The following is a 24,372-nucleotide window of genomic DNA, read 5'->3' on the forward strand; positions in this document are numbered from 1 at the left end:
GATGTCCTGCCTTTGTTGTCCAACATAACTGGACCTCCATCTGACCACAGTGACCACTACACGTTTATATGAAATGACTCTTGAACACTTAACCTCAACTAATTAGGTCATGATTACATGTTTTAACAAAGTAAATCATTTCCTAGACATCAATCTTGTAGATTTATATGTATATTTATACTATGTGACATTGTACTGACTATGTGATTATGTTTCAGTAATGTGCCAAACTGTCAGCCTACAGTGAACACTGGAATTTTACTGTAGCACTTTAAAAATGAGAGACATGTAAAAATACTGACATCATTAAAAATCATCCTTTTGAGGAAAAAAAAAAAACCTTTGTCAGACTGAAAGTTCACATTGAATTTTAATGACAAATTGTTTATTGAACATCACAAGGTCTTTAGAAAAGTGACTAAAAAAAGCTGTCAACTGAAAATCTGTTTTCTGTTTCATCACATTAAAGGATTGGCATAAAAGCTTAGAGTAAATTCCCTGAAATCACTGTAAACCTCCCTGCGCACTGTGTTTTCGATGATCTGCACACTGTATCATCTGGCTAGAAATCTTTTAATAAGGGCAAAGTTAAAATGTGTCAACAGGAGCCGATCAACCTGATCCTGTTAATGTCAGTATATTCGTTAAAGCCTGTCCCCTTTTAATTGTGCAACCATTCATCATTCAGTGTGTAACCACTCTGTGCTTCATCTTCATTCCGAATAAAGCCGCATTAATGGTTAAGCATAGATATAAAGAAATATTATATATATTTCAGTAGATGCTATAATGCCAATTTGATAATCCAATTAGTAGGTATTAAAAAATCTAAATATCTTCCTTTGATCATCCAGCTATTATGAAATTATAACAAACATAATAATAAACAACACATATCTGTTATCATACAGTTTTCAGTTTTGCTGTAGCTACAACCAAATGTGTATTTGGGAACTATTCAGTTTAAAAACAAATTCTGTAACAAAATAACATCTGAAATGCCAAATGTATCAGAAGTTGAGAAAATTCAAAAATGCTGAACTTTTCTGGGCTGTGAGGTCGCAGAGCGGTAACAGTCCAGCAGTAATAACACACATTTCATAGCAAAGTGTGATTCAGCACCTGGAGGCAATTCAGCAGAGCATCTTTAGCTCTAAAGTTCTCCATGACCAACTTCATCCTTGAGTTGATTGTCCTGATTCGTTTCAGCCTGAGGTTCTTTCATATTGGCAAAGTCAACTTCCCTCTTCAGCTGTTCCAGTGGAGGCAGACCCACCGCCAGGTTCCTCATTGCAATGGCCGTCATCAAGAATCTTAAATGAAAGGGATGAAACAAACGATATGCAGTACATTCACAGATGAAATAAGTGAACCTGGCATGGTGGCAACACTCACCCTCTCCGTATCGTATAGTACTTTTTCACTGCGAACCGCTCCAGTTTCTCTAGGGTGCCTGCTTCCCTGCGCTTCTTCACTTCCTTGATGCGTCGCTGCCTTTTCAGGAACAGCCGCACAATCGGGTCAGTGGCGTTGACTTCTGCCCCTTCCAGATCATCTGCAGCAAGAGGCTGCAGCTCAGGAGGAAGAGGCTCCGTCTCTGGCGGATGAAATTTCAGTCAGCACTTGATGATTTTTCTTTTTAGCAAAATTAATTTAGATTTCTACAGAAAAGGAGAACGCTGAGCTGAATGTGATCACTGCGGTTATTTGATCTAATTCAAACAATTGAAATATGTGCCCTGACTTATGACTCTTACACCATACCTTTCAACAATTTAACTTTGGCTATTTTTAATTCAATATTTTACTATTAAAGTTCTGAGCCTCCTCGTATGAACGTATTTTCACCTGTCCCGTTGCGAATACGCTCCTGGATCTCAAACAGCTTTGTGAAGTTCTCCTGTAATGCCGCCTCTGTAGTGTTGACATAGATGTACATGTAGCAGGAAGGGCCTTCAGACACTGTGTACACCTTATGATAAGCTCCAGCAGGTACCTGCATGCACATATTCACGTTATTATAAACTGTTATGGCGTCTGGTATACGCAGTATAATGTAACCAGTGATGGCGTTTACCTTTATCTGCTCACCAAGCTGCAGACTGTAGTTCTTTTTCTCCTGCACAATCTCAACATTCACCTTGCCCTGCAGCACGTGGATGCTGGTGTTGCCCAGATCTTCACTCACAAAGTTTTCTAAGTGGAGACCTAAAATCCAACGTGCTGAGTTAGCACAAAGGCAGAACGTGTAGCTAATATAAAGAATAAAGGTGCACAAAAAACTTCTACAGTTAGGACAAGAGGATTTTAACCTGGGAAATCAGCAATAAAGACAATCTCAGTCTGATTGTCCAAACTGCTTTCAATCTCGCTGAACTTGGTCCTCCAAGGTGAAAGGTCCACCAGCAGAGGCATCAGCCAAGGGTTTGGTTTGAATGGCGACCAATCAGCCTTTACGATGTCGACACGGGGATCAAAGATCCTTGGAGAACCATCCAGAGCAAATCATTTGGGATTCATTTGATACATCTGAAAAAATAATCCCTCATTCATGATGATTCATCTTTTTCTCAAGCAGAGTTTTATACCTTTGCTGGAAGCGTTCATTGATGGACACCCAGATGTCAAAGTAAATTTCAGGATCAGAGATGTTATAGTGAGGCAGAAGGTGACTGAGGCACGTGGCATATTGCTTCAGCATGTCTCCATGATCTTTCCACCGACGGGTCTGTGTGAACACCTGCAGTAAACAGATATCATTACTTAATCTGTGAATCAGCCACAAATGCAAACATAAAAAGAAAATATGACAATGCCTCAATGGTGAAATCAGAAGGTAAATAACAACGATAAGTAAAAAAATAAGACTACAGCAGTCATCAGGTAAGTTAATTTAAACCTTATCTTTAAACACTACTTATTTTTGACATAAGATATAGTTCGTAATTTATAGATTGTTAAGATAAGATGACTAACTATTTAATACAATGCTTGCATTGTCTTTGACTGCTGATGTTTTCCCTGAAACTCACGCCTGGGTTCAGATATCCAACGTCTCCGTTTTTTCCATCCTTGTAGGTGATTTTAACGTGCTGATGGTTGCGGGAATGGACCATCATGTCCCAAGAGTAGCCATACAAGCCATTGGTCCAGTTGTTGTAACCCTGGAGAGTAACATAATATGAACTAATGCTTTTTTGATCATATTTATAGATCCCATTTACAACAATTTAATCAAATCTGTGCCTGTACCAAAAGTTTTAAATTCATAGATGAAAAGACAAAAAACAATCCATATCTGCTTCTTGAGGGCTTTCACCCTTCTACTGTCAACACCAGTCTGAGCTGATGTTTGCTGTGGGGCACTGATTGTTGACTCTGATTGAGCAACTGTCACTCTGGTGACTCAGAGCACGTATGAAAGGCTTTTGCTCACATTCAAGTCAAATTCTTTTACACAGAAGCTCTGTGAAATGAAATGAATCCAAAGCATGTAATTAAGCGATTTACTGATTGTCAATGAAATGTAACTATACACAGACTAAAACAAGCACGGATGGAAGAAATACCTGTGTGATGAAGTGGGAATAAGGCAAGAAGAACTGCTCCATTATGTAGATTATAGTAAAGATGGCTGCCATTTTATGCTTAAATCTGATTTTGGGAGCTTTGGCAACAGGTGGGGTCTCCTGGTGTTTGACATTAGTCTTCTGGATCTCTTGGTAAACACAAGAATGACTGGGCTGAATGTCTGTTGAAGTGAATGGCAGAGCCACCCTGAGGAATCCTGGGAAATGGGCAAAGAATCTTCTTGGCCAGTCGGGATAGCAGAAGAGAGGACTGGTGGCCAGCATTGTGTAGGAAAACATCCCTGAGGAGGAAAATAATTCTTTCTTAATAAGGGGAATACAAAAATGACACCCCACATATAACTTAAACATGTCCAAGAGAGGATAAAATGATTTTTTTGTGAAGGAGGGTGATGACTTACCTATGCTGAAGAGCTGAGAGTTCATGCAGTGGAAGTAGGAGACAAAGAAAAAGACATAAGGCCGGGTGGCATCAAAAAACAGCAGGTAGCCGGCAGTCAGATCCAGAATGAGACCACCTCCATGGACCACCAGCAGACTCACTAACTCCACAGGAAGAATCAATCTGGAAAATAGTTGCAGGGAATACAACAGTAGTGCTGAGATACAATCCTACATCATGAAACGCTGAAATAACTTTGCTCGAGGCTGATTCATGATACCTACTTGAAAGGATCAAAAAGCCAGTGGTGTGCCAAGTAAGACATGGAGTATCCCTCCACCCAATCAGCATCCAACTTTTTGATTCCAGCGATGAAGTATACTATAAATATCTTTGACAAACAACAAGCAAACCATTTTGATGAACTGTTTCCAGGCTGTGTTCATGAAGAACTCAAGTTAGACTAAAATTTTAAAAAGTCACGCCTGTACAAACCTGTGTCCTCAACAATGTGTAATTCCATAAAGGCACATGAGAATTTCTTATGGAAGGTCTCCGTAGTCCATCAATTGACCTGCAAGCAGGTGCAGAATTTAAATGTCTCCCTCTTTTTGGATATCACACTTAAAGAGAGCAGACAGGATAACGATCATCATCTCACCAATATCTGTTGCCATCCATGAGTGTCAGCTGAAAACCAATGAGGCCATAAAGATATGAGTGATTGTTCCAGGCTGTTTTGTCCAGGAAGAAAATGTACCAGTAGGTTGAAATGAACATAAAGCAGGAGAGCCGGTAGAAACAGCCAAGCATGATACCCAAGGCACCTTCACACAAACACAAACACAAACACACAGCTTAAGTCATGATAATTACAGCTGTAACCCTTACTATTAATTAGTCTGTTTCACACAGATTGGAGACTCCAGGAGCAGCCTACTGCAGCTGATGATTGTAACCTTTGCAAGAAACAGGAGGTGCACAGAAGTTTGAGAGGGGAGCACAATGGGAAATGTAGGAGTTTGGTGTTAAATGTTCATATGTATGCTTTAACTATATGTAAGTACACATTTGAGTGAGGCCACCTTTAAATCAAAGAAATTTCATAAATTTCCTAAAACAGTGTAATAGGAAATAATTTATTATAAAATATTCAAATATACATAAGTTATGTATGCAATATTTGTGATGATGATTCTTGCCACTAACGGATGAAATGCGTTGTAATGTGTTGTACGCTGCTTGTAAGCATCACAAACAAAATGCATCAATCGTTATGTCCAAATGTAGAAGACATGTAGAATTGTACATTGATGATAAAATCTTCAATGTGAGAATTCACTGCATATCTTGGTAATACATTATCGTGATCCCAACATTTAAATGGTGCTTTTTACCATCTGACATTTTGTCGGCATAATTATCAAGAAATAAATACATCATTAAATCATCATTACCTGCAGCCCTATATATAAGTGCTACATGTAATGTCTTACTGAAGGATTCAGTGTTTTGTGAAAACGTCAGAAATGTGAAAAAGCCACCTGAAGAAAGGATTTTTGATCTTTTCCTTGTTGGGAAATCAAGGTGAAGTAGGGATATATTTTTTATAGATGTTGTCTCATGACTGAAAATGTTCCAAAAGAGGTAGAATGTCTATTTATAGCAAAGCTTGTGTGTGTTGTAAAATACTTGGTTTGCAGCCCTATTGATTTTTTAATTAACCAGAATTGATTTACTTTGCCTGCCATCATGCTCTGCTTTACATTTGCTTTCGTGTTTAAGTGTCACCATTTCTGTAAAACATTTTGGAAAAATTTGATGACAAGGGGTAAAAATAAAAGAGGAAATTGCACATCTGGCTTATAGGCTTTCATCTTTGCCAGACAGCTGCCCTGCTGAGACAGTTTCCTATAAAATGAAGGCATCAGCCGAGACCCTAACAGAAGGGGCTACCCCTCTCTTAACCAAACGTCTGTAAACTCTGAGGCGTAACTTCAGTTTCAGATCTACATGAGATTTTAAAATAAAACAAGGACTGTGACCCACCAAGGAACATCACCACATACACCATGTACATCCAGTCCATTGGCAGGGGCTGTAAGAAGTTGAAGAGGGGGAAGCGACACACAGGGGCTCCGTCCAGGTACTTGTAATCCAAGTGACTTAGACCACGTTCCTGTGTGACATCAATAGCCATCAGTAAACCTGTTGGAAAGACAATCGAGGAGGATTTTATTTATTTATTTATTTATTTTATATATAGCAATCCTGCTTTACCGGCTGAGATATTTCACCAAGATTGCTTCATGCTTTTTCATCTGCAGATCTATAGAGGGCATCAATGCCTTTATCTCCCTCAGACTGGACATTTGCAAAGATCTTAACTCTGGTATCAGTAGGCCAAACATCAAAAGACTACAGCTGGCTGATTGTTTTTAGATTTCAGTTTTGGATTTTGCACTTCTCCACCTTATTTTTACTATTAAGCCCTTTGTTACTATGTTTTGAAACTCTTGTACAAATAAAGTTATGAGTGTTATGAAGAGATTTGAGATTGATCTCAAACCTGTTGCAGAGTCAGTCAAATCCAGTGAGCAGACTTAGCAAATAGCTGCTGGTTAATCTCACCAAATAAGCAGCGGAAGATGCCAAGGGATGCAGGGTCGGTGGGCCGGTTCAGAAGGGCCACGAAACTTTGCCAGGAGCTCAGGTCTTCCTTTTTGAAACCAAAGATCTGCTCCATCTTGCTTTTGGTCTCAGGTTTTCCTTCTTTAGGAGCTGTAGGCTTATTTGCAGTTTGCTCTTTCCCATCACTGCTCAAAAGAGCACCTACAGGTAGAACAACACATTTGAATGTTTGATTTTTATGTTTAAGAGCTAAATATTTAATGCTATCACTAAAACCAACAGTAACTTGTGGTAGTTTCTGATTACAACGGAGAAAAAAAAGCTGCACGGTTTACCAAACAGCCATATTTAAAGCCTGCGGTTCAAACAGTCGCCGATCGTGTCTGCCCGATTCGTACACAAGCTGAACACCACAAAGCCTCAGTGACCGCCAACATCACCTGCTGCTGCTTCGTCCCGGGCCTCCATCATGCGACACGTCCGCAGTCAGAGGGGTCTGGATCCTGCTGCTGTCCCTGACCGGGCAGGAGGGGTCCGGTGTGGACACGCCAGGAGAACAGACGGAGTTACGTCAGGTCAGGAGGAGCAGGAAGCCGGAGGTGGGCGGGGCTGGAATGTTGTGGCGTTGTGGAACGGTAACTCGTCGCTTACTGGCTCCTTCCTGTGGAGACCACGCCCACTAGTTGGAGCGCCGCGTACGTCGCATCCGGCCGGCGTCACGTTTCGTATTTCAGTGTAGTGTTTACAAAATAAGGATTTGCTTTAGTTTTTTTGTATTCGTATGTATTTAGTATGAAGTTAATTCATCGATAAAAATCTGTCAATTGCATTGGCATCTATACTAGATCCTCCACTTATGTGGCTTTGCAGAGTAATTCGTATATTTAATATTTAGTGCATATATACTCATAGATTTCTGGCTTGACTCACAGAGCTAAACTGCAAAAGGAAGCATATTCATATGCTTCTCTCACAGATGGATAACAATCTTAAGCACCCAAAACACAATACAGCACGGCGATGCACATGAAGAGAGAGGACAATAGCATTGTAAAAAGTTTAGTACCTATGGAAATTAATTTTACATTCATTTGATTAATTTAATCACATTCCTTACATTCATAAAGATTTATATGATATATTACCGCTGTGGTTAGTGCTGTTACCTCACAGCAAGTAGGCTGCAGGTTCTGCCTGGGCTCTGGTTTCCTCCCACCGTCCAAAGACATCATGTTTGGGTTAACTAGTGACTCTAAATTGTCTGTAGGTCTGAATGTGGGTGGTTGTTTGTCTCTGTGTGTTGGCCCTGTGAATGTCGGATAAGTGGTAGAAGAGGAATGAATGAATGCGATTCTGCGTTTCTCCGATTCGACAGCAGGCGGCACCACCGAGCGCCGGCCCGTGACGTCGACATCCTGGTAACCACCGAGAGAAGAAGAGAAACAAAGGCAGCTCCACACCAGGGGCAGCGGCGGCTCCACATCACCCCTCCTCTGCCCTCCGGCTCTGCTCCTGCTGCACATCTGAAACATGTAACCGGGACCAAAGAAGGTTTTTTCCCCGTGTGGAGGAGCATAGAGTCAGCAGAGACGCTGTTAGCGTTTTACCAGACGTGCGCCAATAAGGGCAGCTAAGCTAGCTGTGAGGTTAGCTCCTCCACAGACACTGACAGATTATCGGTGGGTGTTTACCGTCCAAACTCACCTCCACACCTCCCACAGCTGCGGGCCATCAGGTGAGTCAACCCGGTTTACTGAGTCCACATGTTGTTTGTTGAACAAGAGTCCTTGCATCATACTGAGTGTGTGCTGTGGAAAACTGAAGCTGATCAAACTTGTAGGAAGCTTTTGTTCTGCTATCGTAAATACGAGTACAGGACAAACCAGACATGACAACAGATGATACACATCAACCAACAAATTTAATCTGTTATCGTTTGTTTGCACACACAGGGGGGGCATTTATGAAATAATATAAACTGCTAATAAGATTTGCAAGTTAGTCAAATGTATCTTATGACATCACTGAATTCGCAATTATAGTCAGTCAAATGATCAAGCAGCAACTATTCTGATAATCATTAGTTAGAATGATACGTAAAATGCCAAACATTTATGTTTTATTTTCAACACTGTGCCAATATGCATCTTTCCTTTTTTAGTTGTCAAAGTTTGTCATCTTCTGCTTTGAAAAACTAACCAAGAGACACTGTTGTACAGGCAGTGGCAGAAAACTACACGGGAAAAATAAACAGAGTCCACAGCAGCACATGTTTTCATTAAGATATTGATTTCCAGTACTGCTGACCTGTTATTTTCGACTGTTGCTTTGTTTGTTTCATGTGTCTGAAGGGATGGGAAGTCTGGGGAGTAGGTTCCAGTCCCCCTCTCAGGGCCCTGAGGAGGCTATTGAGGGCACAAGCACCAGCCGCAAACACAGTTGTGAATGTAAGAAGAGGAAAAGGAATGCCCAATGTGACTGTGACAGTGAACAAGAGGATGACGATGCCTTACTAGATACGCCTCGCAGGCAAGATCGATCTTTGATTAATAATATCAAATATGTTGTTAAAAATATTTTTCAGTCACCAGTATTTAGACTTACCCTGGCATTGTTCTTTCCTCTTCTGTGTTTGTGTGTGTGTTTTCCAAACTTGAGAAGGAAGAAACTCAAAAGTACATCACGATACATTTATCAGACATTGTTCCTGAATGGTGAAAACAGTGACATTTGCATCTCTGCTCTGGGACAGGAGTGGAACCTCCACAAAGTGTATCTGTGCCAGGTAAGATACACAAAAACATCTTGATGTATTATTTCATGTGGAGTATCATCATTTAGTTCTCATTCGTCCTCTGTCTTGGATTTTGCAGTCAGGATATTTCTCCAGTATGTTCAGCGGCTCATGGAAAGAGTCCAACATGATGGAAATCAACTTGGAGATCCCAGACCAGAACATCGACACTGAAGGTGAGATCACTTAACTTGCAGGAACAAGAAGTGTGTGTTTTATTGTTGTTTGTGTTTTAATGATAGCACTTATATGTGTAGCTCTGCAGGTTGTATTTGGATCCCTGTACCGCGATGATGTTCTGATCAAACCCAGCAAAGTCGTCAGTATTCTTGCCGCTGCTTGTATGCTACAACTGGTAAATGAAAAGATGTCAGTTATTATTGCAAATATGAAAAATGTTGTCACTTCAGCAAAACCTAATCAAGTCTTATGGTTGATTGTTATTTTCAGGACGGTTTGATTCAGCAGTGTGGCGAGACCATGAAGGAAAACATTAGTGTGAAGACCGTTTGTGGCTACTATGCTTGTGCCAGTATCTATGGCTTGGATTCAGTCATGAAAAAGTCAGATTTTTAATAATGTAACCTGTTTAGCATTGCTAGAATTTATAGATAAGTTTGTGATTTATGCTGTATATTTGCTGCAGGTGTCTAGAGTGGCTTCTGAACAACCTGATGACTCACCAAAATGTTGACCTAATGAAAGAACTTGGGTTTGTCTTGCCACAGTTATTTAATTTTTACATCATCTTCTATATCTATCGATTCTTTAAATATTCTCTTGAGTAATTATTTGAATTTTTCTGGTCAAGAAATGATGAAATATAATTTCCCGTTACTACGATGAATAAGCTTTTCCTGCAATGTGACTACTATGTGTTAAGTGGTTATTATGAAAACATTATCTGTGACTGAACTTGGATTTGTTTGTTTACTGGGTTTACAGGACAGAGATAATGGAGCAGCTCATCCAGTCCTCTGACCTTTTTGTCATGCAGGTGGAGATGGATGTGTATACTGCTCTGAAAAAGGTAAAAGGAAAAGTTACGTAACATTTATTACAGCATCGGACCTGTTTTAGTAGCTGTCATAATTTTCTTTCTCTGTAGTGGATGTTTCTGCAGCTTAATCCATTGTGGGATGGTCCCATCAAACAGCTGCTGGCTGACGCTGATGCCTGGCTGTGCAAACGTAGGACTGGTACTGATAAAACCACATCTGCTGACAAAGTATCTTCATAGAAATCCTTTTTCTTGGCAAATATATTTTACTTTGTTTGTAATTGACGTTGATCTTCAGACTTGTGTGAGAAAGAGCCCTTCTTGAGCACAGATGAAGGTGCCCCTTTCTGTTCGGTGTTCAAATACGTTCGTCTCCAGTATATTATCAACGATCTGGCATCTGCACGCATCCTGGAGAGAGATAATATTTTGCCTCCTGGTAAGATTTGGTTCTTCCTGACATAATTTAATCATGCATGTGCTTTCCTCCATACTACGGGAATAAAGAGGTATCTAATTTCTGTTCATACTTCATATCCCAGATTGGCTGACATCTGTGTACAAGAACCAGTGGTTTGCAATGCTCCGGACAGAGTTTGACAATGACAACGGGTGAGCACCCAAGACTTTATGTGTTGTGTAGAATATGACTTTAAACTTGTGTGACGCTAAAAGCACTCATCTGTCATTAGCCCCCAGGAGGCCAATAGAGAGGAGTTTGAGCTGAGCAGTATGAGGTGTGGAAGGAAGTTGACAAAAGATGGAGATGTGAGTCAAACAATCTCAGTGTTACAAAATCTTTTACTCCAACACAGTTTATTTAACAAAAGTGTTGTTTTCCTCAGTATTGCTGGCGCTGGACGGGCTTTAACTTTGGTTTTGACCTGTTGGTGACCTACACAAACCGCTTTATAGTTTTCAAAAGGAATACTCTGAGTCAGCCATGTGGGGGTGCTGTGAGCCTTCAACTTCGGCGGCATTTGGCATACAGGTCAGTAGTACAGTCAGTATTTGATTTAGCTTTAGCTTTATTTAAAAACTGCATATAACTATCGGTTCCATGAAGTTTTCAATAGATTACATGATCTGGCTCACCAGCTGCTGGTGATGTGTTCATATTTACATTTTAGGAATGAGTTGAGTGAAGCTTCAAAACACTTCAAAGTGAAGTGTGTTTGCTGAAAGACGAAAGCGGTGTGTTGTCATCAGCAGAAAGCCTTGAATGTTTTTTTGTTTTTTTTTTTCCAGGTTACGCCTTGCCTCCTTTGATAGCCGTGGAAAACTGGTGTGCAGTCGCTCAACAGGGTACCAGCTTCTCACTCTAGAAAAAGACCAGGTGCTCAAATATAGATGGCTACAGGTGTAAATGTGACTTTGTCATCCTGTAGACTTTCTTTATGTTCTTCCTTTCCCTTCAATGATGCAGGAATATGTGGTGATGAACCTGGACAGCCGCTTGTTATCATTCCCCCTCTACGTGTGCTGTAACTTCCTGTATACGTCACCTCAGTCGGACAACCGCCCAGATTCCTCAGAACAAGAGAGCGCTCCTCGCAGTTTATCTTGATGCCTGTCCAAGAACTAGCATTCCTATTGTGATGCGCAGAGACTGACACAAGCTTGTACGTACAATCCACTGCCATATTTTACACAATTTCCACATTGGACATATCATCTGCATGCTCTATAGCTCAGTGAAGTTTGATGGAAAAATCTTTTGAATCTCTAGTTGGAATTTAGTCTAACAGAGATACATCACACTCCAGAAGAGCTTCACTTCTCCTCAGATCTCTGTCATGAACTATATGGAGCCATTCTTTAGGATTCAGTCTTTTTTGAGATGATAGAATGGCCACGTGGTGTTTAGATGTGGGGTTTGTGAAGGGTTTCATCTCACATTTGTGTGAATGACAATACTCTGTGTCTGTGGGAGCATTATCAACCTGGAATGTGGGAACATCACCGGAGGGTGAAACTAAACATCACACTACATTGAAAACCTCAAACCCAGTGACTCCCAGGAGATTAACTGGAATACACATCCACTCTTGGTAGACAGAAAGGTTAATATTTGTCTCTCTCCAAAAGTAAATGTGACTTAAGATGAAAGACAACTCTCCAGATCAGAATTTGTCAGTGGACTGTTTCAGAAAATCAAATATCTGCATTATGTCAATAACTTTCAATTCAAAAGGTTTAAAAAAAAAAACAAAAAACATTGAAATATAACTGCAGATGTTGCTCCAGGCAGTGGCCCAACTTTCCATGCAGTGGTAAATCAACAAAGTGATATTGTACAGCTCTGGGTAATTCAATATGGCCAATATTAACTTTTCATCCATTTTGGCCAAACGTAGTATCTGCAGCACAGATGCAGACTTTGTCAGTGGACTATTTCAGAAAATCAAATATCTGCATCATTACGATAACTTTCAACTTAAAAGGTCAACAAAAAGAAAAAACAGCAACCATACATGCGTCTGTTCGAGAAGAGCAGACATTGCACTGACTTGTATGGGAAGTGTCATGCCTGTTGCTCACAGGGTGAGGCCCTCTGCTCTACTCATGGGTGCATGCGAAAACTCAACTCTTCCAGCTCTTAAAAGTCTGGAAGAAGAGTAATTTGTATTGTTACCCCCATGCTGCTGAGAGACCTGCCACCTCGTATTTTCCCCTTGAAGCATCTTTTCCCGCTTACATGGGTAAATGGAGCACAGTTGATGACTGCAACCAACTGTCTATAGATGCAGTAAAAACAAGGTTTGTGAGCCTTAAACCCGACTAGCTCCCCGGGTTAATTTCACTTTGGTAGCTCAGTGTTAAATTGAGCTTGTCTGCATACTATTCTACACCAGAACAACTAGAGGCTTTCTCATTGCAAAGTTCATCACCTCCTCAGTAATATTTTGAGAAAACAGCCCTTCCACAGGACATGATGAACTTTTTTTTTTTTTTTTTTAAATATTAACTGAAAAACCAGCATCATGGGATCAGAAGGCCAGACTTAAGATTCATGATACACAGAGCTCCAGGAGTCTTAAGGTGTTTTCTTCACTTACACAGTTTACAATTTGCCACTGACACCAGCTCTCTGACTTTCACTGCATACTAAAAAGAGCTATTCACTGATTGTTAAACTGAGTCCTGCTGTTCTTGTGCAGTACAGTCAGTTCATGTCATGATATCAATGCTATATAATCTTGTAAGAACAAATGTGAGCGGAGTGTTTAGCCTGCTCCCTTCACCACATGAAGTACCTTTGCAATTACGATGTTGTACTTTCATTTTCATATGGTAAGAATTTGTTTGGTTATTTTGGTGATTTATTACCTCATTTGCTTTAAAATATAAATATGGGGTTTTACAGACTTGAAAAATAACTGCTAATGAATTCTATTAATTCTGACTCTGTATAGCTACAACTGTAACTGTCATCAAAGCAAACGTTAAAGGTGTTTTTATTTGGCATTTATTTATTTTTTACTTCATTTATATTTGTATGAATTTATTTTTGCAAAGGAGAATATGTATACAATTATCAACTGCCAATAAAACTGCCCATTCACTTGGGCTTTGGTGCTATAAATGAACAAGTCTTTACTACAGCTGGCCAGTTAATTCAGAATTTATGCTTTTTAAACTCATGAACTTGAGGAAATTTGTCCTTTCATTCTGCTACATGTTTCCATCCCTACATGACAAGGGATGATATCCATCCCTTGCTCCATTCTCGTGAATGTGATATCTCAGGAAATTTCCTCACTTATCCTTAAAAGCATTCAGCTCGACTCTGAAGATGAGCTCGTCAGAACTTGGTTCAAGCTCAGACTCAGTGCACTCATGATTTTGAGAAGCCCAGCGGGATATTTATTAAATCTGTCACATACATTCACTTGGATAAACTGATTTGTTTTTGGTCTAAAGAGAGGTCAGAGGTCATAGTATGACAGTTTCAAGTGTCACTTAGGATGAAGTGATTGATGAAATTTTACGGCCAAACGGTCACAGGTCAACCTCCTTGTGACATTATGTTTTGTAAAAACACTTTTCACGGCATTAGTCAAGACTAACTCACAAACAGGAAGGGCAAATGGTGACTATATTTCCAGCAACTTGGCCGGGCTATTTGGTAATTTAGCAACAGAATACAGATGGTCAACTCTCTTTTGTTACCATTGCTTGAGTTGATGAAAAAAATAATTCCTGCAAAATTTACAAAACATAAATTATACAATGTAAGAAGAGAGAAAAAAATATTAGCTTTTAAAAGAAATCTCTGGTCAAATTGTTTTCAGCTGGCTTCTCTCTGTACTCTATCATGGCCTCTGGACTAAAGTAAAATGCTCCAGTCATTTACCTGCTTATTGCTGTTTCCGTGGTTTGGGTAAAACAGATTGTAGCTAATAAGGAGGCTGTTAGCCTCTTTATTAGCTCATGTGTTAGTCACTTGTTATTCTATGTGGGTATAAGGTAAAAGTCCTATAATAAGAATCAAGTTGTCCATCGGATTATCACACAGTTGTTTCACAATCCAGTTATTCCTGTTAACTGCTGTCAGGAAAGGATGTTGTGGCTCCCTCATTAATGCTGGATGGAAGGTGTTGACTCCGAGTTGATAATAATATGCTGATTTTGAGATTTTATGCAGTTCTTGCTTCCTTCAACAACCAGGCTCCATAACTAAAATAATGTTAATAGGTGCAAAAGGAAACAGTTTCTAAATGAACATCAACAAGTTTTTGGATTTGGAACTTAAGGAAAGGAATAAAATACATGTTAAAAAAAAACATTGTGTTTATTATTACAAGAGCTCATTTTGTCAATATTATGGAAGTAATGAGGTCCATAACCAGTTACAGTGACAGTAATTTTAATTCAGATATATAAACATCTCAGTGTGGGAGTTCAAACTATCACATTAATGACTTAATAAAACTTGGAAAATAAATGAACAGGGGATGGGGATGCGGATGACTGCAGAGAATAGTTAAATACAAAACAGATAGAAAACAATGCTCAATGCTGCTGTGTAGATTATGACAATAAATGTCAGTGAGTATTTTAAATCTCCACAACACCAAATTTCAGAGTCACAGCCTCTAAAATTTGGCAAAACTCTACCTTTTACCTAACATTGTTTGAAATACCATTTTCCCTGCCTCGTTCCAGTCCCTTTACTCTTTAAGATGGCTAAATCAACTAACCCCCTTTGCCACTGGATGGACCACAGCCATCCATCCCTGGTTATCACTGCTGTATAGCGCTCAAATTTTCTTTGATTCTCCGAGTCATGCTGGGGATCAGGTTAATATGGTCGTCTACACAACTGCCGACACAGCGGTCCATCAGCGATCGAACGGCTGGTTCCTTGGCACCGGAGTCAAAAAGATCCTTCGCCTTGTCATTGCAATGCATCGTGCATCTGGTCAAACGGTCCTGGGGGGGCAAAGAGGAGAGAAACATGGCTTTGACATCCCACAGACAGGAACAGAGAAGTCCCAGACGTTCACTTACTGTTAACTATGAATGACCCCATTTTGGAAAGTTTCTGATGCTGATCCAACGTGTGTAATGTTGTTGCTGCATTTGTATCCATCTTAGTATTTGGCTGCTTTGCTTTAATTAACTGGCTGCAAGACTACTATTTATTATTACAGCTTGGACTTAGCTTAAGAAACCTCAATTCTCTCTTGACTTAAAGAATAAGAAACATAGCAATACAATTTAAGTAGTGGTAATAAATATATTTAGATGCTTTGTCATGTTATTGACTACAGTGAAGTTGTACTTCCCCCGGTCTGACCCAGGTACGCTGTGTGGTCATGTTTCCACCCGTGCCTGCTTATTTTGTCAGTAAAATTCTACACTAATTACTCAACAGATATGGATTTATCTGCCTCAGATAGATAACACTGATCACACCACCTCTGATATAAATTCCACACTGAAATAAACATCGTAATTGAAAGGATCCCGTCACATGGCTAATCACATGTCTCACCTGAAATTTCTCCAGCTCTGAAGTGACCAGTCCCTGAGCTGTGGCCAGAGGGGAGTGACACCTCTCGATGCACTGATGCACCTGAGCCATGGAGTCGGCGGAGCGGTCGCAGCAGTCCGCGCTGCACTTGAACATGCGACCCTGCAGCAGGAAGGTGACACGTGAGCGGCCAAGCAAAACGTCGCACGCACGGCGACGTGCACACAGGTGAGGCCCCTACCTGCATTTTACGGATGTGGTCTCTCTCCAGACTTTGGACCATTTCCTCCACCACATTCTGCACACGGGCCTGATGAGCTTCTGCCATTTCTGCTCGTCCTGCTCACTAACGAAGGCGGAGATGTTTAAGCCGGGTTCAGCAGCATCTAAATAAAACCGAGTGAGGGAAAAACCGCCGTTTGTTTCTTTCACGTTACAATGTTGTAGTATCTAAGGTCACCTCCATTCAAGCATGGTTCGAGATGAGAGCCGCTACGCCACTTCCGCCTTTCTTCCGTAACCAGGTTTAAAAAAAAAGTCAACTTCCGTGGGGACCCGGCTTCAGAATAAACTCCAAGGACACTTCCAGTTTACAGGGAAACGGCGCACTTTGATAGATGATCCGTCGCTCTGCTTTTGGCTTTTAATATTTTCTTATATTTTATGTGAAACTACAAAAAATGGCCACTTCCGCCCGTCCTCCAACGCCTATATCAACCAAGTTTTCATAATAAAGCAATTTGAAACCAACTATTAGTTTTTAAATGGTTAATTAGACTAATTAGAAGTAAAGACTTTTACATTTCTCCAACACAGCAACGTAAATACTAATAAGGACGCTTTAAAACAATTCACACTCCAGGGAATGTTTTACTGTTTTATTTTTATGACTGCGGAACATTTACATCCAGAATTTGTGGATGTTTCATGAATTCAACTCTTCAGGTTTCAGCACCATCGCTGTCTGGTTTGGATCGGGCCACCAAGCAGGAGAGGAACAGACTACAACGGACTATAAGGTCTGCAGAGAAGATCACTGGGGCCAACCTGCCCTCCATCCAGGACCTTGACAGGTCCAGAGTCAGGTACCATCGCTGCAGACCCCTCTCACCCCGGACACAATCTGTTCAGGCTGCTTTCCTCTGCTAGGCACTACAGAACTCTGTTCCCCAAAAGTACCAGACTTAAAAACTGTTTCTTCCCCCAGGCTGTCTCCCAGATCTCCCCATAAGCCGACTTTCAACCTCATGAAACATTTGCACATTTCTGCACTATTGTAAATACTCCACTACAAATATTTCTAATATTCTTATTTATAATTTCAATGTATACATATTTCCTTATTATTATTATTATTATTATTATTATTATTATTATTATTATTATTATTATTATAATTTTCTATCTTTCCCATGTCCAAGTTTGAAATTTGGGAATATAGCAATTTCTGACTCTGATTCTGAGTTTGAATCTTTTATTTTGAAAGCGTAATGTAACACATACCCGGAAGTGTGTCCCAACGTGCAGGAAGGTTGGTGTCGCTCCGACATGATTCAACGGTGAAACGAGTTTGTTGATTCCAACCACAAGTGGTTTCCGCCTCTGGTCTCTAATGGGCGTTTTTTAAAAGGGGATTTTAAGTTTGAATCCAAAAGGGGAAGTTTGAAAGAGTTTTCAAGTTATATGGAAGTAAAGCTGAAGGTAACTCTGTGAACACTGAACTGTGGACCAACGAAAGCCCTTTAATGAATTAGTGGTAAGTATACAAGCCAGTATATTCATTTCTAATAGTATCATATATGTATATATAACAGATATATACGTGGGTCCTCGATGTAAATGAGTTTTTTACAAAACTGAAGGCATTAGAGAGACACAACTGTCATCTGTGTATTTAATTGATGTTATGGGCCTCACTTGTTTATCGTGTGGACGGGAAAGTGGTGGCAGCGATTTTTGACCCTGGCTGACAGGAAGCTGTTGACTGAGCTGATCTTTATGTCTTCAGATCAGACGGTCGTTGGTTCAGATCTGTAGAGGTCCACGATGAGTCCGCAGAGCCTGTCGCTGAGAGCTCTGCTGTTTCTGGGGCTCTGGCACACCGGGAGGAGAGGTCTGTCCTCGGCCTCGGAGCTGCAGCACCAGCCCAAGAAGATCGGTAAGATCCGTCTGAGGCTGCAGCCTGAACACGAAAAACACGGTGATCATGTGTGTTCTTCTCGTCCATCCTCCAAAGTTTGGCTCCCTTGGAGGATGGCTGAGATGCTGGAAGCAGAGGGTTGTTTTCATATTATGTTTATATGGAAGGGACCTTTTCCTAACTTCACCCAGAATGCAATGCAATGACAAAAGTATGTACTAAGAAACAAAGCACACAATTTAAATGCTTAAAACATAGATAGAATCTCAAACAGCAACATTATTTGCATTATTTTAAACTAGAGTTTCTTCAGAAACCACTGTTTATTCTGTTTTGGGTTTTTGTTTGTTTGTTTGTTTTTTTTGTTTTGTTTTACTCTAGAAATTAAAAATGTTCAGTTTTTCATTGCTAGGCAGTCTATGCAAGACACAAGGCACAATGGACAGATGTAATAAATTATCAGTGAACTCCAAGTAACTGTTCAGACAAAATAACACTTTCTTCAAGAAAGATCACCAGTGATTAGATATTTTTTCTTGGTTTGTCCCCCCATTGATAAGACAATGACAGAAATAGTCAGCCCTTAATTTACTTTCTCAGAATTTCACGTGTGATGATCTTGCCGTTATCCATACTTTAAGGTCTCCACAGAGGGAGAATTTTCAATGAAAGATGGTTAATCCATTGGAGGGTTAGGGTGGGTATGGAGTGGACTTTCATTCATGCAATTACCTACGTGGAACAGTGCATCGCAAATGACAAAATGGTTTATCCCGTTGTCATTGCTCCTATATAGCTGTGGTCGGAGCAGGCATTGGTGGAACAGCGGCAGCATATTACCTGAGGCAGGAGTTTGGAGCTGGGGTGAAAATTGATGTGTTTGAATCTGACACTGTTGGAGGGCGACTGGCGACGGTGAAGATTGGGGATCATGAATATGAAACGGGAGGTTCAATGATCCATCCTCTGAATCTACACATGAAGCACTTCATTGAAAAATTAGGTAATGTTAACATATCCTAAATGAAATGCAAATACTGGAGGCCAGTATATTTCATTGTGTGGCGTATGTTTTTCAGGTATTCCTGTACGGAAGGATGTCGATTCCAAAATGGCAATCTTTGATGGAAAGGAGCTCATGTTTGAAGAGAGTGAATGGTTTATAGTTAACTTCATACGCATGCTCTGGCAGTACGGTTTCAACTTTATTCGAATGCAGATGTGGGTTGAGAGTATATTGGACAAATTTATGAGGTAAGGAAGAAAAACTGTCCCATCGTGGCTCCTAAATCTCATTCTTTTATTATGATATAGACAAAAATCTTAACAGAACTGCCGGTTATTGTTCTGTTTGGGTTACGCCTACATGAAAATGGAAATCCCTTCATTTACAGAATCTACCAGTATCAGCAGTATGGTTACTCATTCTCCAATGTGGAGAGACTCTTGCACGCCATCGGTGGCAATAGCTTCCTCACCTTGATGAATCAAACTCTGGAAGAAACCATGATAGGCGAAGGATTTTCACAGGTCTTCCTCAACGAGATTGTTGCACCCATAACTCGTGTAAACTATGGTCAAAGTGTCCGCATCCATGGCTTTGTGGGTATGTCTCAGAGCATAAGCTTGTATTGGTTTATCACATACGTAATAATACAGGGTTTTTATTGAAAGTTGTGAACATGTACAATAGAGTTAACATTTATATTTTGCCTTCTAGGCGCTGTGTCATTAGCAGGAGCAGATTCTGGCTTGTGGGCAGTAGAGGGAGGCAATAAGAGAGTCTGCTCAGGGCTGTTGTATCACAGTAAAAGTGAGCTCATTCCTGCCAAAGTGACTTCCATCGCAGTCAAGGTTCGACCTTCCAAGACAGGTAACATTGTTTAGTACAGTACAAGCACATCTGTATGTTCACTCTTTAAGTATCAAACATTTCATCCTCCCTGATTTTCAGGTGCCACATCCAGTTTCTATGAGGTCAATTACTATGGGGAATCAGGCTCAGCTCACTCTTTGTATGACATTGTGGTAATAGCAACGCCACTTCACCAAGGGAAGTCTGACATCACCTTTTCAGGCTTCTCTCCTCCCATCCCATCTAACTACCCCGGGCGCTACCACCAGACAGTGACAACTCTAGTCCATGGCTTGTTGAATATGTCCTATCTTGGGACCACACAGCCAGCTTCAGAGTTCACAGTCTCTGACATCCTCACCACTGACTCTAAGGATGCTTTTATCAATAGCCTGTCCTCCATCAACCCTGTTCACATTCCAAAGGGTTACAAACAACCTCCTGCCAGCCACACCAAAGTCTGGAAGGTTTTCTCGCAGCAGCCGCTGTCTCAAGAGCAGCTGCAGAAAATTTTCCTCTCCTGGGATTCAGTATCTGAGAGTCGGTGGCTGGCTTATCCTGCGTACCGCCCACCACATCGTAACACACCTCCCTTCATCCTGCACGACCGCCTATACTACCTCAATGCTGTGGAGTGGGCAGCTAGTGCCATTGAGATGAGCTCTATCTCTGCCAGGAACGTGGCCCTGCTGGCACACCATCGCTGGCACGGACAGATCGCCAAGATTGACCAGGAGGACCTGCACACTCGACTAAGAGGGGAGCTCTGAGTCAGGGCTCTCAAAATGAGAAAAAAGTGGGCAGTAAAAAAGCAATAAAATGCTATCAATCAAGCACAATATAAATCCATACACTTGCTCACTGGCACTGTAGTAACTCAGTCAGGGCAATTGCCTGCCCTTTCAGGTACCTGGACGCCTTTTTAAACTTCTGATATATTATGACGTGTCTTTGATTTTACGGTTTTGGCCATCACTTGTCACACAACGTACTCAACAATGTTACTGCTGAGATTTGGGAACACTATGGTGTCTGTTTTGATAATCAACCAAACGTTTAAGTCAGTTTTTAACCAAAGATGCAGCATGCTTAATGGTATTTGCTTCTCAGATTAGAGTATTTTCTTCCCTTGTCATGTGCTAAATTACACTAAATTAGATTAAATCTTGAAGGTATTGACTGTTGTTAGGATAAATTTGCTTTTTGTTGTAGATGTTAGTTGCAGACCTCAGTATCAGTGCTGCAAAGACTTACAAGACAGATGACATTTGAAGCAAACACTCAAATTGTTACAAGCATACAGTTTAATCCAAGTTTCCAGATATAACAATGGCAGTTTAGGGTTAGTTTCGCCCCTGTCAAACAAGAACACTCCTTTCCAACATCTCAGCAGTTATATTGGTGAGTGAGTAGTGAACCAATGTTGTACTAATTGGGATATAATCCATTTATCACTCCAACAGCAGCACAAATCACAATGAATGGTGGGACTATGTTGTATTGTGCTGAAATCTGTAATCACTGTCAGCCACACTGCAGGGTAGACCTACTGTGTTTCTTAATTTTCTGTTCTGCTGCCATCTATGTAATCAGCCTGTTGGTACCACACACACCAACCGTTCTTACCCTGGAGCCAAATTCTTTCATAGTAACTCTAGATGATGCCCCTTTATTGATGATTCATCAATAAATTCTTCCGATGACTTTCTTTCGCTCTACCTCCCCGGGACGCTGCTTCATGTGCTGACAGAGTACGGGCAGCGCTGTCACCATGACATTTTCTTTGTAAATTGGGAGAAATGGATGTGAAAGGTGTTAACAATGTATTTTCTATTTTCCCACTATTTAAATAGATCGACATTAATCACGTAAAATTGCTGTGGTGCCTTAAAACTATTACCTGAATTGGCTTATGTGCTCAATACATGTTAATTCTCCCAATAATTTCAGAAATCCTCGGTCTGTAGTGTTGTCTCATCTGACCACGAGGACCAAACTGCAGTGAGTGAGCCACATTTCTGTACTTTTTTTTTTTTTAACCAAATGGAGGAATATTCTGCAGGATATATGTCACCTGGATCACCTTCATGTTCTCACCACTTTGTGAAAATCACTACTGTTTGTTATTTCTAAGCACTTTTAGAGTTGTATTTTTCTAGATGTTTTACACAAGTATCAGTCAAGACCTGCTGTTGAGGGAGTGTTAACTGTGCACTTTGGTTGATGGAAATGCTTCAGTTTTACACGACAGTGCAGATGTAAATACCCCCCAAAACCCCCCACTAATGAGCAGTATTTAAACTGGATAAAATAAGATTTGCTAAATAATTTGATCACAAATGATACTGAAAACTACCAGAATATATTGTTTGTTTTGAAAGTGTTTACAATCAGAATAAAATGAATAGACCTAGTCTCCTTTGTATTATTCATTATTATTTTGCTCCAGAGCTTAATGACCCTGATTAGTTTGTATGTAAATAATTTCTCACATATTACACATATAGATTGCACTTTCTCAAACCTGTTTCACAGATGAAGGGTGTATGATATAATAATTCTTGTCTTCGTAGTAGAATCTTATATCCAACTTGTTCTTATGCTTTTCTTATTTTCCATTTCACACCTAGATTTTAGTTTGATTTCCTGCTGTCATCTAAAATTTATATTAGATGGTCTGTGGCAGATTCACGGCTAAGATATCAGAACCTCTTTGATCTGCATGATAAATTGAAGAATTGTCTTTGTGAGCCACATTGTGACCCATCATTCATAAGCCACGGGTGGGCGGTGAAATCACTGTTTCCAGTCCAAAAAGGAAATGAACATTGTTTTCAGCTCAGTCGTAAGGACTCCCATGTTTTGTCTTGGCTTTTTTTTTTTTTTGAACCAAACAATCACAGTAGCATCCCAAATAAAGGTCCATGTGACTGAAGAGCCAACAATGGGTGGCATTGACAGGCTGAATAAGGATACGTCTGTGTGGTGATGTGCCACCCAGCTGTCCTCTCAGGTAGGGAGGGACAATGGTACCAGAGCCGCCTGTCCTTACAAAGCATGTGATGTGACTGAAGATATAAGAGGCAGTGAAATGACAACAACACAACAGAATTTGAAGCAACACCCAAAATCTTCCACAAGCAACAGACCAGCAATCAAGATGAAGTTTATGGTGCCGGTGTTTGTTTTCCTCACTGTGGCAGCATTTCACACCGGTAAGATGGACAAATAATTCTGCTTTTTTTAAACGTGTTTGTTGATGTTCCTCCAGCTCACGCTCATTTACAGGCTATGTTAGATTGTCAGTCTATCGTGTATCTGAAGGTTTATTAATGTTTTTTTTTTTTAGTTCTCTCTGCATCTCTGGAATCTGCAGAGAAAGGGGAAAAAGTTACTCAATATGGTGAGAATCAACATTTACAGTTATGCTGTCTGACTGATGATCCATTCGTATCTTAATACTGATATACTGACATTGCAATGTTGGGGGGGGGGGGTTCATGTAGGTGGTCTAACTGAGCTGCAGAAAATAGGTATGGTGCAATGCCAAATTCAGATTCCATCTTTAAAACTAACTTTCACTAAACACCCTGAGTATTGTATTTTGTTTTCTATCTGAGACTGTTAATTCACAGGACTCACTGAATTGCAGCATTAAGCTTTTTATTGATAGTGATGAGCTACTTATTTGTGAATTTATTTGAATATGACTACATTTACATTAATTACATTTATTTAGTTCTATTTTGCTTAATTCTTATGTTTGTAAAAGAAATCTTTTTTGTTGTTTCTTGTTTGGAGTTTGCTTTGTATATGCAAATGAAATATTTCTTCTTTCAGATCAGATGGAGTTTGAAGCCGCTCAAAAGAATGAGGCCGCTGCAATGAACGGTAAGTTTGTCGCAGAGACACAGAGCAAAGTAATTAAAACCAAAATCTATATCATACCTCGGTGCCTTTAATTTGCTGTGTTTAGATTGTATGTGAAATCATTTTGTTT

General features: G+C 40.2%; 4 protein-coding genes across 5 annotated transcripts; 2 read left to right on the forward strand and 2 right to left on the reverse strand.

Annotated features, from left to right (window-relative positions):
* Positions 1 to 350: 350 nt before the first annotated feature.
* Positions 351 to 7,185, reverse strand: ggcx (gamma-glutamyl carboxylase). Its single transcript, XM_029515608.1, has 15 exons — positions 7,044 to 7,185; positions 6,604 to 6,804; positions 6,022 to 6,180; positions 4,634 to 4,799; positions 4,468 to 4,546; positions 4,257 to 4,363; positions 3,992 to 4,155; positions 3,570 to 3,871; positions 3,033 to 3,164; positions 2,589 to 2,740; positions 2,313 to 2,482; positions 2,078 to 2,208; positions 1,849 to 1,996; positions 1,396 to 1,597; positions 351 to 1,313 (listed from the first exon to the last, which is right to left on the reverse strand). The coding sequence occupies exons 1-15, from the start codon at positions 7,072 to 7,074 to the stop codon at positions 1,154 to 1,156; spliced, it is 2,304 nt and encodes a 767-aa protein (XP_029371468.1). The 5' UTR covers positions 7,075 to 7,185; the 3' UTR covers positions 351 to 1,153.
* An 839-nt stretch (positions 7,186 to 8,024) lies between these two features.
* gmcl1 (germ cell-less, spermatogenesis associated) lies at positions 8,025 to 12,658 on the forward strand. Of its 2 annotated transcripts, none has more exons than XM_029515610.1 (15): positions 8,025 to 8,338; positions 8,955 to 9,132; positions 9,265 to 9,388; positions 9,477 to 9,573; positions 9,655 to 9,752; positions 9,848 to 9,960; positions 10,044 to 10,109; positions 10,343 to 10,427; positions 10,506 to 10,596; positions 10,696 to 10,836; positions 10,940 to 11,009; positions 11,090 to 11,165; positions 11,243 to 11,388; positions 11,646 to 11,733; positions 11,824 to 12,658. In XM_029515610.1, the coding sequence occupies exons 2-15, from the start codon at positions 8,957 to 8,959 to the stop codon at positions 11,962 to 11,964; spliced, it is 1,512 nt and encodes a 503-aa protein (XP_029371470.1). In that variant the 5' UTR covers positions 8,025 to 8,338; positions 8,955 to 8,956; the 3' UTR covers positions 11,965 to 12,658. The 2 variants fall into 2 exon arrangements, with proteins under 2 accessions (XP_029371470.1, XP_029371471.1); XM_029515611.1 differs by having other exon boundaries at positions 10,506 to 10,587.
* Positions 12,659 to 15,200: 2,542 nt separating this feature from the next.
* On the reverse strand, positions 15,201 to 16,882 carry fam136a (family with sequence similarity 136 member A). The gene is made up of 3 exons (XM_029516266.1): positions 16,619 to 16,882; positions 16,399 to 16,539; positions 15,201 to 15,833 (listed from the first exon to the last, which is right to left on the reverse strand). The coding sequence occupies exons 1-3, from the start codon at positions 16,703 to 16,705 to the stop codon at positions 15,645 to 15,647; spliced, it is 417 nt and encodes a 138-aa protein (XP_029372126.1). The 5' UTR covers positions 16,706 to 16,882; the 3' UTR covers positions 15,201 to 15,644.
* A 1,037-nt stretch (positions 16,883 to 17,919) lies between these two features.
* pcyox1 (prenylcysteine oxidase 1) lies at positions 17,920 to 22,786 on the forward strand. The gene is made up of 7 exons (XM_029516022.1): positions 17,920 to 18,133; positions 18,386 to 18,535; positions 19,314 to 19,520; positions 19,597 to 19,771; positions 19,912 to 20,123; positions 20,238 to 20,390; positions 20,472 to 22,786. The coding sequence occupies exons 2-7, from the start codon at positions 18,424 to 18,426 to the stop codon at positions 21,140 to 21,142; spliced, it is 1,530 nt and encodes a 509-aa protein (XP_029371882.1). The 5' UTR covers positions 17,920 to 18,133; positions 18,386 to 18,423; the 3' UTR covers positions 21,143 to 22,786.
* Positions 22,787 to 24,372: the final 1,586 nt, after the last annotated feature.

The sequence above is a fragment of the Echeneis naucrates genome, chromosome 12, assembly GCF_900963305.1.
Source record: "Echeneis naucrates chromosome 12, fEcheNa1.1, whole genome shotgun sequence".
Lineage (NCBI taxonomy): Eukaryota > Metazoa > Chordata > Actinopteri > Carangiformes > Echeneidae > Echeneis > Echeneis naucrates.